General features: G+C 35.7%; 1 protein-coding gene across 3 annotated transcripts; it reads right to left on the bottom strand.

Annotated features, from left to right (window-relative positions):
- Positions 1-178: 178 nt before the first annotated feature.
- LOC141540020 (protein SLFN14-like) lies at positions 179-16,962 on the bottom strand. 3 transcript variants are annotated; one of them, XM_074263545.1, is made up of 5 exons: positions 16,863-16,962; positions 13,896-14,994; positions 9,960-10,076; positions 7,547-8,255; positions 179-2,379 (listed from the first exon to the last, which is right to left on the bottom strand). In XM_074263545.1, exons 2-5 carry the CDS (start codon positions 14,953-14,955, stop codon positions 1,539-1,541), a joined length of 2,727 nt encoding a protein of 908 aa, XP_074119646.1. In that variant the 5' UTR covers positions 14,956-14,994; positions 16,863-16,962; the 3' UTR covers positions 179-1,538. The 3 variants fall into 3 exon arrangements, with proteins under 3 accessions (XP_074119646.1, XP_074119647.1, XP_074119648.1); XM_074263546.1 differs by lacking the exon at positions 9,960-10,076 and having other exon boundaries at positions 563-2,379; XM_074263547.1 differs by lacking the exon at positions 16,863-16,962 and having other exon boundaries at positions 563-2,379; positions 14,173-14,278.
- Positions 16,963-18,091: the final 1,129 nt, after the last annotated feature.

The following is an 18,091-nucleotide window of genomic DNA, read 5'->3' as shown; positions in this document are numbered from 1 at the left end:
CAACTGAAGGATCTTCCTGGGCTTCTTTGCTGGTCCAAGATTCATATTTAAGTCTTGTGTTGGGTAATTTCCCAAGACTTTCTCCTGATCTTTATTCTATTGTCTTCCACACCTTTTCTCTTTATAACCTTGTCAGGTCTCATAGGTTTAAATATCATTTCCATGCAGATACCCCCAGTTTTGTTTTTTTTTTTTTTTTGAGGCTGGGGTTAAGTGACTTGCCCAGGGTTACACAGCTAGGAAGTGCTAAGTGTCTGAGATCAGATTTGAACTTGGGTCCTCCTGAATTCAGGGCTGGTGCTCTATCCACTGCGCCACCTAGTTGCCCCAAGATACCCCCAGTTTTATATATCCATTCCCAGTTTGTTCCCAGCTCTGTCTAGCTTACTTGAGATGAAATTTTTTCTCTGTAGTTTCACCAATTATTTCTAGTTCTTCCCTTCTGCATCACAGAAAGCACAACTAAGCCCTCTTCTATGTGATTATCCTTCAAACATTTGCTTGTTGCTAGCAAATTCCTAAGTTTTATATTCTTCAGGTTAATCATCCCTAGTTCACATTCATTCATTTATTTAAAAAAATATTTATGCAGCTCCTGCTATGGATCAAAAATTAAATAGATCCTGCTTTCAAAGAGCTTACATTCCATGGGGAAAATGATAAGCTCTCTTCTCTTAGTCAATTCAAGGTTAGGTAATGAAATCTGCAAGCTTGACTTGTAATTTGAAAATCTAAGCAAATTTAATAATTTCTGTAAATTATTCTCTGTAAAAAAACTCATTTTTACTTTTGACAATAATGAGGTAAATAAACAGGAAATATATAACAAAGTATAAACAAAGCAAACTTGGTGCAAGGAGAATGGAGACAAGTGATGGGAAGCCTTAGGATAGACTTAATGTAGGTTATAACATTCTCTCTTTTTTTGCAAGGCAATTGGGGTTAAGTGGCTTGCCCAGAATCATGCAGCTAGTAAGTGTTAAGTATCTGAGGCTCAATTTGAAAGTATCCTGTCTGAAGGGCAGGTGCTCTCTCCACTGCACTATCTAATTACCCCATTATGACATTATCTTGTCATCCTGATTTTAATCTTTTTGATTAAACATAGTACCCTGAGTTAAACACTATATTAAACACTATATTCCTGATGTGGTCTGACCCAGGAGTCTCTATTCCAAACATAGCCTAACTGAAGATCTATCAGTAATTAACTCTGGGATTCTGGGCAAATCATTTCAACTCTCTGGCTTTTTTTCTTCATATGCAAAATCAAGAGTTTGAATCTGAGTCGTGATCCCTAAATTTCTAAATTAAACTATGGAAGTATCCTGGGTGAAATGGTATAAAACTGATATAATTTCCTAAACAAAGAAACAAATTGGAGAGACCTAATTTAATTTCTAGCTCCATCAATGATTTGCCAACTTTGGCAGTTTGTTGCTTCTTCTTCATTTGTAAAGCAAGAAGTATAAAATCTCCTATCTCCCTAAACAAAAGGTTTGAATAAATCTTAATTTCTGTATAATTTATAACATTTTTCAAAGATTCTCCTTCTTTTCATATAGCAGATATAGATGTTTAATAGCTTTGGATGCACAGCAAAGCAAGAGATTGTGGGGAACCTCAGACCCATAATAGACTGGAATAAGACCAAACACTATATTTCTCTCCAATCCTGAAAACTGTTGAATACTATCTAGAATGATAGAATTACCCAAAACATCAGATGCCCTGCTGAATTCAACTTCTGCTATCCTGTGGGTCCTGATTGATTTCATCGTTGTTTGAAGAATAAGCTCGTAGTGTTCTCGGTCCTCATTCCTACTATACAAAATAGCAATATCTTTAGGAGAATAGCCATTTTGGAAGAGACTCTGACATCTGCCTGCTACATAATTTGTCAATTCATCCTCTGTCAGATCTCTTTCTATTTCACATACTCCAGGTAGAGTATAATCATGGATAGCATCCTCATACATATCTTCCCTGAATAATGCTAATGACTCAGGAGGCAGGTGTCCATGTTGGTTTTCTTTGATCTTCTTCATTTCTTGTTTCATGATCATCGCTATTTCTAAAGCATTATAGATCTCGCAAGTGAGGTTTTTTCTTGGATATTGCATTAATGAAAGTGGAAGACCACTGACTCCCAAATGACTTGCTTGAAAAGAGTCTATAAAGAGCCATAAAATTCCTTGGTGAGGATTCCTCCTTCCAGCCTCCTCATTTTTTGGGTGGGTGATGTTCTTAGCTTTTGTGTACCAATCTCCACCTTCACTGTGGAAATTCTGAGCTTCGTCTATTACTATGTGTTTAATCTTTGGGAAATCTCTTCTCATGAAAGTTTTCCTGGTCTCTGCTTGGCAGGTACTTTGCTGACTAGGAGAATAAAACAGAGTATGGTTTCAATCATTTGAACAAAGGGAATACTATTCATTATTTACTTGTTTGAGCCAAAAATTAAAAGCTCAGTTCTTTAGTTTCTTCATGGAGATTACTTCTTATTGTAAGTCACACAAGGTTCTTAATAGGTTAAAAAACTAAACCAGCATTCCTATTTCATGATAGACCATGTGGGAAAATGATAAGCTCTCTTCTCTTAGTTAATTCAAGGTTAGGTAATGAAATCTGCAAGTTTGACTTGTAATTTGAAAATCTAAGCAAATTTTATAATTTCTGTTATAACTCATTTTTACTTTTGACAATAATTATTGACAAGCCCCTTATGTCTGTTAAATTTAGGGTATAATTAGAATGTAATTTCTTTGAGTTCAGAAAATTATTTTTATTTTTGAACCCTTAGCACCTAATACTATGCCTGGCTCATATTAGATGCTTTATAAATATGTGTTCATTAATAGATTACAGCCCATTTCTTCTCGTCTTGTCTTCTTTATAAATTAGGAATAGTAATTACTCAATTTTTTACATAGATAATTTTTTTTTGTGCAGAAGAGATGTGCTCCAATCAAGCTTTTCTATAAAACAACTTTTCAGAGTTCCAACGTTGTAATTTTGTTGAGATTGGGAACCCTTGGTCAGGAAATCACTCTGCTAAAATAGATCAGCAACTTACAGTGTTAAAAGGTAGAGGACAAATGAACCTGCCCAGGGTCACATAGCCAGTTTGTGTCATATAGCAAATTTTAACTTAAAAAAACTCTTTAAATTTTTGATAAATAAATAAAAAAGCTTTTTTGATAAGGAAATCATGAAGATTGTAATCAGTACCATTACATTGGATAGTGAAGTCTTTGGACATCAGCAGTAGTATGCCTATCTGCAGAGCTTCAATTATTCTATATAACTTAAAAAAAAAATTTGTAACATTTCCTAACTCATGCATCTAGTGCTTTTTTCTTCCTTGAACCCCAGGAACTTCTCTATTTTATATAGATTCTCTGATTTATACTTCTATTTCCTGGAATTTTTGCTTTACTTTGACTTTGGTTTGGATCCGGTCAAGCCAACAAGTATTTGTAATGTGCCTACTATGTGCCAGACACTGTGCTAAGATCTGGGAACATAATGAAAGGGAGAAAAAAAAATGGTCCCTGCCCTCAAGGAGGTCACAATCTCATCAGGGTGATAGCAATCAAACAATTATGTCTAAACAAAACATTTATAGAATAACTTGGAGATATCTCAGAAGAAAGGCACAGGCCTTATAGAGGACCAGGAAAAGCTTCTTTGGATGTTTTACAAGATTTGAATTAAGCTATGAATCAAAAACTATGAGGAAATTGCATTAATTTACTGAATCTTTGTCTAAATCAAACTCAAAATTGCAAACCAAATCAATGTTGTTGTTTTTTTTTTTTTTCAGTACCCTCATATTATCTTTAAAACCTTGTTCTCAACATGTCTTTAATCTCCCTATTGGTTCTTTTCATTTTGGCTTGCAAATATGTACAAGTTTCCCCTATCCTAAAATATAACACAAAACCTTTCCCTTGAATGGGATACTCTTTTAAGCTATATCCTATTTCTTTTTCTGATAGTTCATTTAAACTATATCTTATTTTTCTCCCTTCAGTGACAAAATTCTAGGAAAAACATTCCATACTCACTAACCCTGCTTTCTTATCATCTACTCAGTCCTCAGTCCCTTGTCATTTAGTTTTTATCCCTATTACTAAAATAGCCTTCTTTGAGGTCACCAAATAACCTATTACTTGTTAATACAGTGACCTTTTAAAATTTCTCATATTCTGATTCTCATTAAGTATTTTATGTTCTAATCTGAGATATGGCCCCCTCTTCTTATCTGTCTTTATAATCTCTTCTTTGATGACCTTATCTACTCCCATGACTTTGATGATCAGTTGTGTGTGCAAATTACACTCAAGTCTAGATCTCCATCTTTGGCCTTTTTCTTGAAATAACTTTTCAATTGTGTGCCATACATGGTTATCTGGATATCCTTTAGTCACCCAAAACTTAGTATGTCTGAAATTGATTTATTTTTCTTCCCTAATCAAAGTGCATCCATCTCATAACTTCCCTTTTCTGTAGCTAGACTTAAAACTGAGGTGTGTGTGTTAGAGATAATATTTAGAGATTATAATTATTATAACAATTGTTATTTCTTATATATGATATTGCTAGTATATGTTATATTATAAAATATATAATATATTATGTTATTATAGTAATTAGAGATAATAAAAGATTATATTTCTCTATCCCTTATCCCTCAAATCTGATTAGCTGACAAATCCTATTGATTCTATCTCTACAATATCTCTGATATGTGTTTCCTCTTTTCCATTTTTACCACAGCCACAGTAGAGCAGACACTTGTTTCTTTTTCACCTGTATAACTGTAATAGATCTAATTGATCTCCTTTCTTTTAGTCTTCTCCCTTCTAATTCACCTTTCACTTCACTGCCAAGGCAATCTGCAAAAGGCCCATCAAAAATGACTAGGGAGCTTTTGGAAGTTCCTGCTGCTTTTTAAAAATGTCTCAAAGAATATATAATATCCAATGATTGGGTTGTGTCTATTCCTTTCATCAGGACACCTTCTAGTTCATTCACACCCTCTCATTCTATGCAATTATTTTTATCCATATTCCCCATAATTATATCCAACATACTGGAGACCTTTCCAGGTTTTTATCAAATAAAGAAATGAGACACTTGGATTGTCAGTCAAGACTTTCTGTCATCTCTCATTAACCTTATTTTCTAGCTTTATCACCTAGAATTCCTCTTTTGTACTCCATATTTTAGCAAAGTTGGAATACTTACTTTTCCTGAATCTTGTCCTTCCCTTTAACATTTCTGTCTCTTTGCATATAGTATCCCCAGTAGTCTACTTCCACATCTTAGCCTAATGAAATTCTCCCCTTCCTTCCAAACCTGGCTTAGATGCCACCTCTTCCATGAAACCTTCCCTTCTCTCAACCATTTTATAAGTGATTTCTCTTTTCTCAAATGTTTTCATATTAATCTTTTTGGATTTCTCATAGGAACTTCCCATATTGCAACTTATATCAAAGTTATTTCCATGGTTGACTTATTCCCCTTGAGGGGAACTTCCTGAAGGTGAACTCTATTCACTTTCCTTTTTTGGATGTCCCTAGTGCCTAATATTATGTCATTTATAATTGGCACTAAATTTTTGTTGAATTGAAATGGTCATTAGGCACTTCATATCTCCATAAGGCATATAATCTTATCAATGGAGACATTTCTCTCTCATGCTTTCTCACCCTATGCAATTCATGTTTATGTCCTCTCAAAGATTCTTCATGGAGCTAGCCAATGTCCTGTAGGCATTTCTTTACATCGCATTATATTTCATAGGTACCCAACAGGAGCATTGAGATCATTTATGTCTTATCCCTCACTATTGCTCCATGATGAATGGACTTCCTTTTCCAATCATACAATAGTTGAATGGTGTCCTTTAAACCATTTACTGTAGATAAATCATCTTTGGAAAACCCACATGTACCACACAGCACTTCAAGTTATCCACAGCTTTGATCCTTTGGAGACTGTGGAGATGGAGTTACAACCCTGTGGCATCACTATTTGAACATTGGTGGAAAAAAAAAAAAGCTAAGGAGCATATTTAGATTGTTAAAGCCCTGTTCAATTTCCCACGGGGATTCTAACTCTATTTTTCCTCCTACTCAGTTCTATACATCTGGATGCGTTTTCTATATAGATATATGATTAACTAACTCAATAATTTGCATGTATAAATCTTAATAATGGGCATTTTTCACACATTTGATTTTTCTGGTATGGATAAGCTAATTAGTCTGACTCTCATAGAAGTCTTCTACTCCAGTAGTTTCCAGGGACTTTATATAATCAGAACAATGTTTTTTTGTTGGGGTTTTTTTTTTTTTTTTGGCTGAGGCAATTGGGGTTAAGTGACTTGCCCATGGTCACATAGCTAGGAAGTATTAAGTGTCTGAGGCTGGATTTGAACTTAGGTCCTCCTAACTTCTGGGCCTCTGATCTATCCACTGTGCTATCTAGCTTCCCTGAACAATGTCATTCTTAAAGAGGAAGAAACATCTGGAGAACTTTACCCTCTGTAGGAAACCTTTCTTGTGGACTCTGTATTGGATAAGCTCCACATGCCATGGAATCAAAAATCTTTGGCCAGTATATGTCTCTTTGTCTTCTACCTTATTCAAGGTTAATAATCAGAAGTTCATTATCTAAACCTACCTCTGTTTTTACATTTACCATGCTCTTGAAGCAGTTCAAATAAAAACATAATCTCTATAATTTCCAAAACAATTGAATCAGACCTGAAAAAAACTGAAAATCAAAATGTTCTCTGAATCAAATTAAATTTCAGGTTCTTTAAGTGAAAAATGGTGTCTGGAAAAGGTGATAGGTAAAGTCCTTTCTAGTGCCAAAATTCCTCGTTTCTGTGAAATTTTATTTGGTCTAGTCCCACATCTCTCTAATCTTTAATATAACAATAGCAATAACAGTACACATCACCATTAATTATTATTGGTTAGCATATGATATGCTATTTCCTGGAAATTTTCTTAAATTCAGGGGTTTTTAATCTGGAGTCCATAAATTTATACTTCAAAAATCTTTTAATATTATATTTCAATAGACTTGGTTTTCTTTATAATCCTATATATTTTATATTAAGCCTGCATAAACATGATTCTGATTTCACCAGATTCCCAACAGGATCTGGAACAGGAACAAGGTTAAGAATTTCTGCTTTCCATTCTGAAAAAATAAATCAGTATCTTAATGAACCATTTCTGAAAGCAGTCAGATTGTGTGTGCTGATTTTAATGACAATGAAGAGAGCAAGAACCTGAGGAATATTTAACTATGCACCTATCTCCATCAGTTGACTATTTAAAGATGTAATATCTTAGTTTGGGCTTCTCAATTTAACCAGAAGCTCTGTCAATACCCAGAATAAAAGTGAAAATTGAATTTACTAAGCAGTATTTGGTTAACAATTGTAAAGCCTGACTGTGAAGACTGGCTTAACTCTGATTTTATTTATCTGGTTACAGTTTTAAATTATTCAGGAAACTCCTACCTTACAAATTCTCTTAGGGGGTCGTTTTCACAAAGGTAGAGAATTTCTTTTGCTTCACAATGAAAAACGCTCCTAATCTCTTCCAGGATGTTGATGACCATGGCAGTTTTTCGGGTTCCTGGTAAGCAAAGGATAAATAACTCCCTGGTTTCCTGAAGGCTTTGTGAAAGCAGCTTAGATTGTTCGTCTACAAGCAGTTTCAAAAATTGACATCCAAGCTGGTCGCTTAAAAGAGAGGTAAAACAGAGCAAGACTATTACAAGTGATTGCAGTAAATCTTCCAATTCATATTCTGTAGCAAGAACATAGGATTGGGGGTATGGTACTTGCATGATCCCACATAGAAAGTCAGGCAGATGCAAGAGCTGGGGAATGATGCACACTTTTCCAGTGTAATTCCCTACATTGACAAGTTTCTGCTTTAGTTGGAGAGCAGTATGTCTGGAATATTCAAGCCCATCCATCTTGTCAGGTCCCCTGACTATGGTATAAAGTATTGGAGGACTGTTAACAGCGATGAGGAGAGCATCACACAGGACTCTATCATCCTTTCGTAAGCCGATGTCAATAGCCCAGCTCCTTGAAAATATCAGGATCCCCAGAGAAAACTGGCAGGTCATCTTCTTCATTAACTTCTCTAATCCCTTATACTCTGAGAATAGCTCCTTGCAGAGAGATTCTGGTTTGAATCCTATCTGCTGTGAGGTCACTGTAAATTCAAAGAATTGAAATAGGTTACAAAGTATTATGCTGTACCAGAAAGAGAGAAATGCATTTTTAATTTTTTCTTCTTTTTTAAAGTTACAAGGTCATTCACTCTCTCTTAAATTCAATACTTTACAGATTGAAGCATGAAGAATAAAACAATTGTCAGAATAATAGCAATTCTGCTTATTCTCCCTTTAGAATGTAACCAATTCATTTACATTTTACAGTATCACTGAAATGGAATTATTTTTAGCCACAAAACTACAGCCTTATTTTGGGAACATAGAGAAAATGCTGCTCCTGGCATCATTCTTAGAGATGAAGCTAATAATATTGTTTTTCTCTTATCCCAAAATTGTGTGGTCTAGAATAATGTTTATATAGGTATTCTTTGTTGATGGGGAATAATCCACATCTTTGGCACTGTAAAGAAGCCAAGATCTCTGGAGAAGCTATGAATCAGCCGCACAGAGCAGGGAGAGAGAGTTCTACCAGAGGCTGGAAAATCCTTATTAGCATTAGGGAAGCCCAATCCCTCACAGTGATGGCAGATCATATTGGGAGTTATATGAATAAGAAAGATCTGGCAATCAGCAAGGTGATCTCTTAGTAAAGCAAAGCAGTTAAGATCGCTTCCTATACTGTGAGAATCCTCAGACTCTACATGTTTTGAAGAAGGTAAATTATTTGCTCATTAATATGAGAAATATGTCTATTTCTTATAAATTACCTGAACATGTAGAGCCTTCTGAAATTACTGGTGTGAAAGGGATTTCTGAAAGCATGTGGAAAGTAACTAATAGCAGGAGGAGAGGAATTTAAAAGTCATTGAAAAAAACCCAAAAAAGTCAATGAGGGAGTATCTGAAGCCTAGTTATCAGGACTAACCTGAGAGGGAAACTATTTGAAGGTCGAGGAGCTGTTAGAGTTGTTGACCTGCCTCGGGGTTTCCTAAGTTGTGATGCTAAACCTGGATTTCTTGCACTGCAGTGCAACTGCAGGCCCAAGTTAGGAATCTTCACAGATGTCTCCCTTCCAGAAGCCGGGAAGCCATATGAGTGAAACACTACAGTAGGAGTAAGTCCTTGAGCTTTCTTTCTTTCTTTTTTTTTTTTTAAAAGAGGGGGTAAGGCAAACTGCTGAACTTTTTAAAGAATAATTTTCATCAGTTTGCAGATCTTTGAGACAAAAAAAAACCTGAAATCAGGCAAGGATGCTTGCAGAGGCAATTTGGTTGTATCCAAGTTTCCATTCAGTGCTAAACTGAGGAGTACTTTGAATTTGCTAACTCAGCTGGACAGTCACCTCTAAAGCTCCAGATTGAGAGGACTGCTAAAACTTGAGGAAGCAGATGAGATCAGGTTGCAGCACATGTGGGCAGGTATGCTTTGCTCCTGGGTACTAAAGAGGAACGTCTGAAAAGAAATTATTTTTAGCCACAAAACTACAGGATTGTTTTGGATACATAGAGAAAATGCTGCTCATGGCATTATTCTTAGAGATAAAGCTAATGATGTTGTCTTCTCTTATCAGAGCAAATGTCAGGCTACATGGGAGGTGCCCCTGTGTTCTAATCTCTGCCATAAATGTTAAATCTTGAGTTTGCTTTTCTTGAAAAGGAAAAGTTAGAATAAACTCTCACCTTTATGATCAAAGGTAGATACCAGATACCTCCCTCCCCGTAAATGAAACCAAACGTGGATACCTGAAAGCAAACTTTGCTGCAGTGTCCCCTTATGTAGCCAAGCTTGTTCTGAACATGTTGATCTGCCCAGTGGATCAGTCGCTGACTGGTTATTGTCCTGAGCCAAAGTGGGATAAACTTGACAAATAAAGGCAGAGTTATTTCAGAACTGAACCCTCATTTATTCTTCCTTTTGCTACTGGAAAACCTATCCTTGTTATATTCTGAGTTCCTTTGATAGTGTATCAGCCATCCTCTCCCTTTCCCTTCTCCCTCTCCCAGCAGTTTGGGACTTACAGGGTTGTAGAAATGTGGCACAGAAAAAAAAAAATAATTGGAGATGCAGACTCAAAGGAGCTGAGTTCAGATTCTGCTTTTGCCTCTTCTACTTGCTTTGTACTTGTCAATTATACGCTTGTCACACCCAAGAGATCTTAGCTTGGTTTTGCTTGGTTTCTGAAGGCAGGTCTAGCAGTAGATTTTGGAAAGCAGATTTTGGTTCTGTGGAGGGAGAGACTTGCTAACAGTTAGAACAGTCCAAGACTAGAATGGACTTCCCTGGGAGATAGTGAGCTCTCCATTGCTGGCACTCTGTAAGGATGACCAACTATTGACTATACTGTGGAAGAGATTCCAATTCAGGTACGATTGGACCAGATAGCATTTGAGGTTCCTTCCATCTCTGAGAATTGAGTTTTCTAAGATCAGTCACAATAAACTGTAACAGACTAATGAGGATTAATATATTAATCCCTCCCTGGTCTGTTTGCACATTACTCTAACTTCCCTAGCAATACTTATCACATACTACTTTAGATTATGACTTTAGTGGAGTCTTATTTATTTCTCTATCCTCTCTAAGATGATCAAGTCCTTAAGGAATTGATTTTACTCAAGTTTGTAACTCTCACATAACCTAAGGGTATTTTACTTAACAAAAGAGTAGGCACTGCTTATTTATTAAGCTGGCCTAAATGGGAGAAAAAAATTTAGACCAAAGTTTGGTTCTCTAATGGTCAAATTTACAGCATCAATAAACAGAAGGAAATGATATTTTAGGGGGAGGATATATTTGCCACAGCCTCTGAAAACATACCACATAAGTAGCTGTTTATTTTTTCTATACTATCTTTCCCTAATATCTTGGAATACTTTGTTCTTTTTCTTCTGTAATTATATTTTAATTTTTATTTTATATCTCCTTATACAGGTTTTATCTTCTCTGCTCCTCCAAGGCAGAGATTATGGTTTATATGTCCTTGACTCGCTCTACCCAGCTTCTTAATTCCAGACATTGCTGATATCAAGGGCTTAGCAAATATTAGCTGAATGAATACATATTTATCACTGAACCACTATTTGGTATACCTTCAAGCAACTCTGGTTTTGGTATCTTTATTTCAAGAGTTCTTGCAAAATTTGAAAAAATAATAATAATTCTAAGTATAGTTTATTTGAATTTAAATAGAATTAGTTTTAGTTAGTATTGCTTTTTTGGGGTGATGATGGGAGAAAGGAGGACTATAAATCCTCAAATCCAACAAACAATAGTTAAATGTTGTAGCTATAAAACAGACTTTAAGTTCCCTGACCATGTCTAGAATAAGAAGACTTGCACCTGAAAGCAGTGACAACTTCAACAATGTTTTGTTGTACAATCACTCTCATGATGTAAACAGTTACTCATTTTGTAAGTTTATTTTCAGAATTAATGCTCTACTGAGTAACTGCAATGGTTCAGCTTCTGAAACTGACCAAATGGGATCTTATAACTGAATGTGAGGATCGTAAAATTATGATTTATAATCAATAAATGTTTGATTTGTATATCTATTTATAAAAATAAAAAAAATATATATATATACCTGGGGTCATGTAAAAATTTCTTAGGTAAAAGGGATCATGAGTGGGAAAAGTTTAAGAGGCTAAAGCACCTACTCCTAAAATTCACTAAGAATATACATGATCAAAAAAGAAGATTCTGGTTAAAACAGAGCACAAAACATGGGTAGCAAAAAGATCTGCCTATAATCAGAATTGCAGGAAGATACACAGGAAGGCTTTCAGTACCTTAAGTAACTCTGCCATTAACCCTGGAAGTCAGAGGCCTGGGGTTTAAATCCCAGTTTGATAAAGTGGATTATTCAAGATTGCTATTAGGAAGCCCTAAGTTCAAATCCAACCCCACATACCAGTTGTGTGACCCTAAGCAAGTGACTTTACCCTGTTTGCTTCAGTCAAATGAGCTGAGGAAGGAAATGTCAAACCATTGCAGTTTCTTTGCCAAGAAAAAACATAAAACGGGGTCAATTATGAGTTGGACACAACAACTGAACAACAACCACCAGTCTAACCTTGAGTAATTCACAATCTCAGTTTCCTTATCTGTAAAATGGAGTGGTTGAACTCATGTCTCTTCTATGATTAGTCTTTTCATTTTCTTATTTCCCCTTCCTCTCTGCCCTTCATAACAAAATCAGTTTTTTGAGGGCAGGGATTGCAAATTTATAGCACTTCAGGATACTTAAAAGGAACAAAGGCTTGCTGTTCAGTCAGTCCAATTCATTATGATCCATTTGGGCTTGTCTTGGCAAATATTCTGGAATGGTTTGTCGTTTCTTTCACCAGCTTGTTGGAGAGATAAGGAAATTGAAGCAAAAAGAGTTAGATGACTTGTCCAGAGTCTCCCGCCTAGTCTGTGTCTGGCACTCTATCCCTTGTGCCACCTAGCAGCCAGAATAAAGAATAGGCATTCAATATTTCTGGAGCTGAATTGAATGGGAGAAAAAGACTTAGGCCATAGTTTGGTTCTATAACTGTGGAATTGCAAGCATTAGTCAACAGGAGAGGCAATTTTTGGAAGTATCCACAGGGATGAAAAATTTGAGTCATTTGAACACTAAAGCATTTCTTTAAAAGCATTAATGCAAAAAACATATGTTAAAATGTCCTTTGGGTTGAAATTGTATTTTTTTCCTCACAAGAAGTAAATCAGATTAGATTTTATGGAATTTATCTAAAATATTTTGTAAGGAGAGAAATAATATTAATAAAATATTTTTATTTTAAGAGAGGGGACAATAAAATAATATTAAGTGTGAAAATTTTTTTAAAAGAGAGGGGAATCAATTTGTAAAAAAGGTAGTTTTAGAAGAAAATTGCCACCTGTCCCCAATTTTATTGCTAATGAGATCTATTCATTTATTCATCAAACAACTTTATGATAAATGACTTCTATAAACAGAGACCTTGGTAGTCACTTGGAGAGATAAAAATAAGACAATACCTAAGCCTACTTGGAGCATTCAAAATAGTTGGAGGGAAGGACATATGACACATAGCATGAATATTTAATGTAATATCATATAAAAATCATTATAATGACTGAGAAGTACAAAGTCCTGCTGAATTGACAGAAAGGTTTTAAAGAGAAGAATGGATGCATAATGAAAAATGATCTGAAAGAAGTATTGAAGAATAGGTTAGAGAGAATAGGTTAGAGAAATGGATTTACTTGAGAAAGGAAGGTCTGATAGGAGGCTATGCAATAGAATCAAAAGATCAAAGGATCAAAACTTTAGAGTTGGAAGGGACCTCAGAAACTATCTAATCTAACCTATAGTTTAGAGATGAGGAAATGGATGTTGATTGATTTGCCCCTCAATAACCCAGGCCAGTGATAATGAGACCCTATTTTAAACTGGTACCACCAAAGATAAAACGAAAGGAAGAAAAATGCTAGAACCTATCTTAGCTCTCCCGGTGTTATTAATTATTAATTACATGAGAAATTATTATTACTTCTATTGGTCTAGGAAGATTCAAAATCTGAATATGGGCCTATAGATCTAAAACAGGGGGTTAGAAACAGAACTCTAACCCTAGTCATAGAATACTAGGAAGCAGGTTTCTTCTGGTAGGGACTTGACAAGGACTTGTTTCCCCCTCTCCTTTTACCTGGATCAATATCCATTAACCTGGATACCCATTCCTCAGTTTTAAGTCTTTCAACAAAGTTATTTCTCACGATCCAGGAATTCGGGGCTTCTTTAAAAACAACACAGCAGAGGGGCTCTACTTTGACCACACAGACATAACCATATAGATTATTGTTATCATACACATCGATGATTTTAGTTGTGAAATTAATCTTTGGTTTCAGAGAGCAAAAATGGAATATGGGCAGTTTTTGTATGCAGTATTCTATCTCCTTTTCTAATATGATAGGGTTCACCTTGTCTCTTTTGCATCCAAATACTTCATTGGTCTTATCATCTACCCCAATAATTAAGTATCCTCCTTTGGTATTTGCAAATGCAGAAACATAACGAGGCAGCATCTCTTTGATTCTGGGTACAATCTTTTTGGTTGTGAACCTTTTCAATTCAACATGAGTTGACTCAGTAAAGTTGAGTTTTTCTTTGTACAAAAGTTGATCTTTTTTAAAAAATTCTGAGGCAAACAATTTTATGTCTTCTTCTTCCTGAATTTTGCTCACAAGAACTTTCTTGGGATGGCACATTGGAAAATTTTCTCTTCCTCTTTGGATTTTTGATTGTTTCTCCTTTAGAAGTTCTAATGCCCTACTCGCAGTCAAGTTGACAGCGCAAGTTACATCTCTTTGGAATATATTTGACGATAAACTACAGATTCGTAGTTGGGGTCCAGCAGCCTTCATGATCCAGGGTTTCACAAAAATGAAAAGATTGTGGTCTTGTTGCAAATAGTCAAGGAACTCCTGTGAAGCCAAAGGCAGAAGCTTCTGAAAGGATGTTTCCAAATCTTGACCAAATCCATCACATCGGTAATTATAGCTTCTATTAACAATCTCGGCTTTGACGATTCCCCCTCCTGAATTTAACAGTGCACATACGGCTTGGATGATTTTAGAATTCTGTGTCCTTTTCAAATGACTGTTGGTCATGTTCTTCCTGTCCTCCTCCCCAAAAATGATGCTTCCCACATCTATAACCACCTCAGCATAATGTGTTTCCATGTCAACCTGGAGTGTCTCCATCTTAGCAGCTGTCCTATTCCCTAATACAGATATGGTCTCCTAGAAAACAGTTTGGACAAATAGGACAGAAAGGTTGTGATTACACCAAGTAAAATGCCAGATAACAAAATGTTTTCTACAAGTCAAAAGATTACTTTTAATACCAACACTGCAAATCATTCATGAGGCCTGGTTACAAAGCAACATTCATCAATGAGTTTGCTAGAATCCTTCACTTTGTCAGAATGAACATCACAATAATAATGAGATTCCCAGTAATGTCTCCATAAGCCAACAGTGGACATAGAAAAAAGTCAAAAACAAGTTAAGGAGAGAGCTAGATAGCTTATCAGATAAACCAAAAGTTATTAGACTACACAGAAGTTAGAAATGAAGAAAAAAGCAAATGAATCAGAAGATACTCTTACTAAGAAAATAAAAGGAGAAAGGCATAGGGAAATCATAGACTAGAATCATAAAGAGGTACATAGGCTAGAAGGAATCATAGGCTAGAGTTTTTACCCTTAAAATAAAGGAGGACAAATTTCTTTTTATAGTTTTCAAATTCTGTAAGTTTTCTTTCATTGTTTATTATTTCCTGTGAAATAATCTCGTTTGAAAACTCAGCGAGTTCTCTCTTTTCCTCAAAGAAAAGGACATTTTTTCATACCAAAAATGGAATCCCAGCTTCCTGTCCCTTTAATGGGCAGTGAAAGTTCTGGTATGGGAAGGAGTAACAAGAATTAAATACAAACTAGTTATTGTACTTCATGGGCTCCAAAGGGTGAGCTGGTCCACAAGGAGTGGCTTTAGTGTGTGGCCAGCATTGAGCTCCAACAGATCAGAATTTCCCCTGATTCCTCTAATCACAAAGGTCTTGGGATGAAATCAGTTATAAGTGACACCCTCTTGTATCTTTCTTTTACAAATAAGGACTTGTTCCCTGATCACTGTCCAAACACATTTTCCAGAAAGTGAACCCATTTCTCTTCCTTAGAAATCAAAAACTGGAAAGAACAGAAAGCTTCTCTTTTCCTGGGTCTGCTTTCACTGCAGGGGCCATGTGAATAGTTTGAATGTCTATGAGAAGGAAAGGGGGCAGAAAGAAATTCTCTTCCTCTGACTCTAGACTGCTTTCTAATCTTTTTTTCCGTTTTACTCGAATGAACCAACTTGAACTTCAGCTAATATGAGAAGTCATGTAAGCTAAGAATATTATGCTGACATGAATATCATAATACAAATGTGGTATTTTATATAACAAAAATTTCTGCTAAAGAGCCTATACATAATTGATTTTAAATGAGCTAGAATTTTAGCTTTAGAGTAGCTCTGAAACTGATGGCAATTAAATCTAGAGCAGGATTTCTTACCCTAGAATTTCTGGAAGGAAAATTTTAATATTTTGAATGAGTTTAGAAGAAACATGAGATAAGCAAAATTAGACAATCCACTCCGAATTCTCCTACGGACTACCCGACCTGTAGTAGAGCATTCTGAGCTTGAATTGATCTGATCAGCCACAGTTTGATACACTAACTTGATTCTTAACATAGTGATGTCATTTTGATCCTCTTTGAGAATAAAAGGCAACAAAAAACCAGCCAACCAATATAGAAGTTCTCCAAAGTCTTAGTGGAGTCTTTAGCATTGATAGTTTTGAAACACCAGCTTAACTGGTTTCTTTTATAATCTTATGTATTTTATTTTATTTATTTAAAATATTATTCTGTGAAAGGGTTTCACCTATCTGTCAAAGGTCATGATACAGTATAAACATTAAGTTAACCCCCTGATCTAGAGGATCAGAATAAATTCTCAGGTCATGGAAATATCCATCTCACATTTCCCAGTTTTTACTCTTCTTTCCCTTCACAACTTTTTGTGCTACAATTGCAAACCACAGAACAGGAAAAAAATATAGTTACCTGTTGTTCCTTTTTCGAAGTTTCACATCTGCGTCTTGCCTGAGCCTCAGCAGCTGTCACCTGGCATAACCCTGCTGCCCTCTGATATTAGACAGGGAGGAGATGACACTGTTCTGCCTGCCAGTCTTCATAACATGTACAGGCTGAGGCAGACTGATAAGGACTCAAGAGAACTGTGTGGGAATAGGATTAATAAGGGAAGGATCTGACCCTAAAGATAGAATGAGGCAAAAATGGGAAAATACAAGGGTTTTAATGGAATTACCTAGACTAATGGATAATGGAGAGACCTTGGACTATATACAAAAAATTCCCATCCTTTTAAATTTAGCTTGCATAGATATATATGCTTCATATATTTCTTTGTATTCTGTATGTACCTTATGACATATGTCAAATTATTTTTCTATCTTCAAAATAGTTTTTCTTTTTCCTTCTCTTTCATTTTTCCTTGCTTCCTCCTTCCTCACATTGGCTTTTTGTCAGACATGAAGCTCAGCTTTCAAAAATATACACCAACAGGGGCAGCTAGATGGTGCAGTGAAGTCATGATGACTTGAGTTCAGATCTGATCTCAGACTCTAAACACTTTCTAGCTGTGTGATCCTGGGCAAGTCACTTAATCCCAATTGCCTCAGGGAGGAAAATATACATACACACACATACCGACAAAGTCAACTCATAGTTGTTTTTAAAATTATCTCTTCTTGGAAAGGGACGTGCATGTGCCAAAATGTTTGTGGCAGCCCTTTTTGTAGTGGCTAGAAACTGGAAGATGAATGGATGTCCATCAGTTGGAGAATGGTTGGGTAAATTGTGGTATATGAAGGTTATGGAATATTATTGCTCGGTAAGAAATGACCAGCAGGACAAATAAAGAGAGGCTTGGAGAGACTTACATCAACTGATGCTGAGCGAAATGAGCAGAACCAGAAGATCACTGTACACTTCAACAACAATACTGTATGAGAATGTATGCTGATGGAAGTGAATATCTTCGACAAAGAGAAGATCCAATTCAGTTCCAATTGATCAATGATGGACAGAATCAGTCACACCCAGAGAAAAAAACACTGAGAATTGAATGTAGACTACTTGTATTTTTATTTTTCTTCCCAGGTTATTTTTACCTTCTGAATCTGACTTTTCTTGTGCAACAAGAGAACTGTACGGATTTAAGATATACTTTAACATGTTTAACATGTATGAGACTGCCTGCCATCTAGGGG

Source organism: Sminthopsis crassicaudata, chromosome 4, assembly GCF_048593235.1.
Source record: "Sminthopsis crassicaudata isolate SCR6 chromosome 4, ASM4859323v1, whole genome shotgun sequence".
NCBI classification, from domain to species: domain Eukaryota; kingdom Metazoa; phylum Chordata; class Mammalia; order Dasyuromorphia; family Dasyuridae; genus Sminthopsis; species Sminthopsis crassicaudata.
Note: the sequence above shows the minus strand (reverse complement) of the source record. Positions and strands in the feature narration are given on the sequence as shown.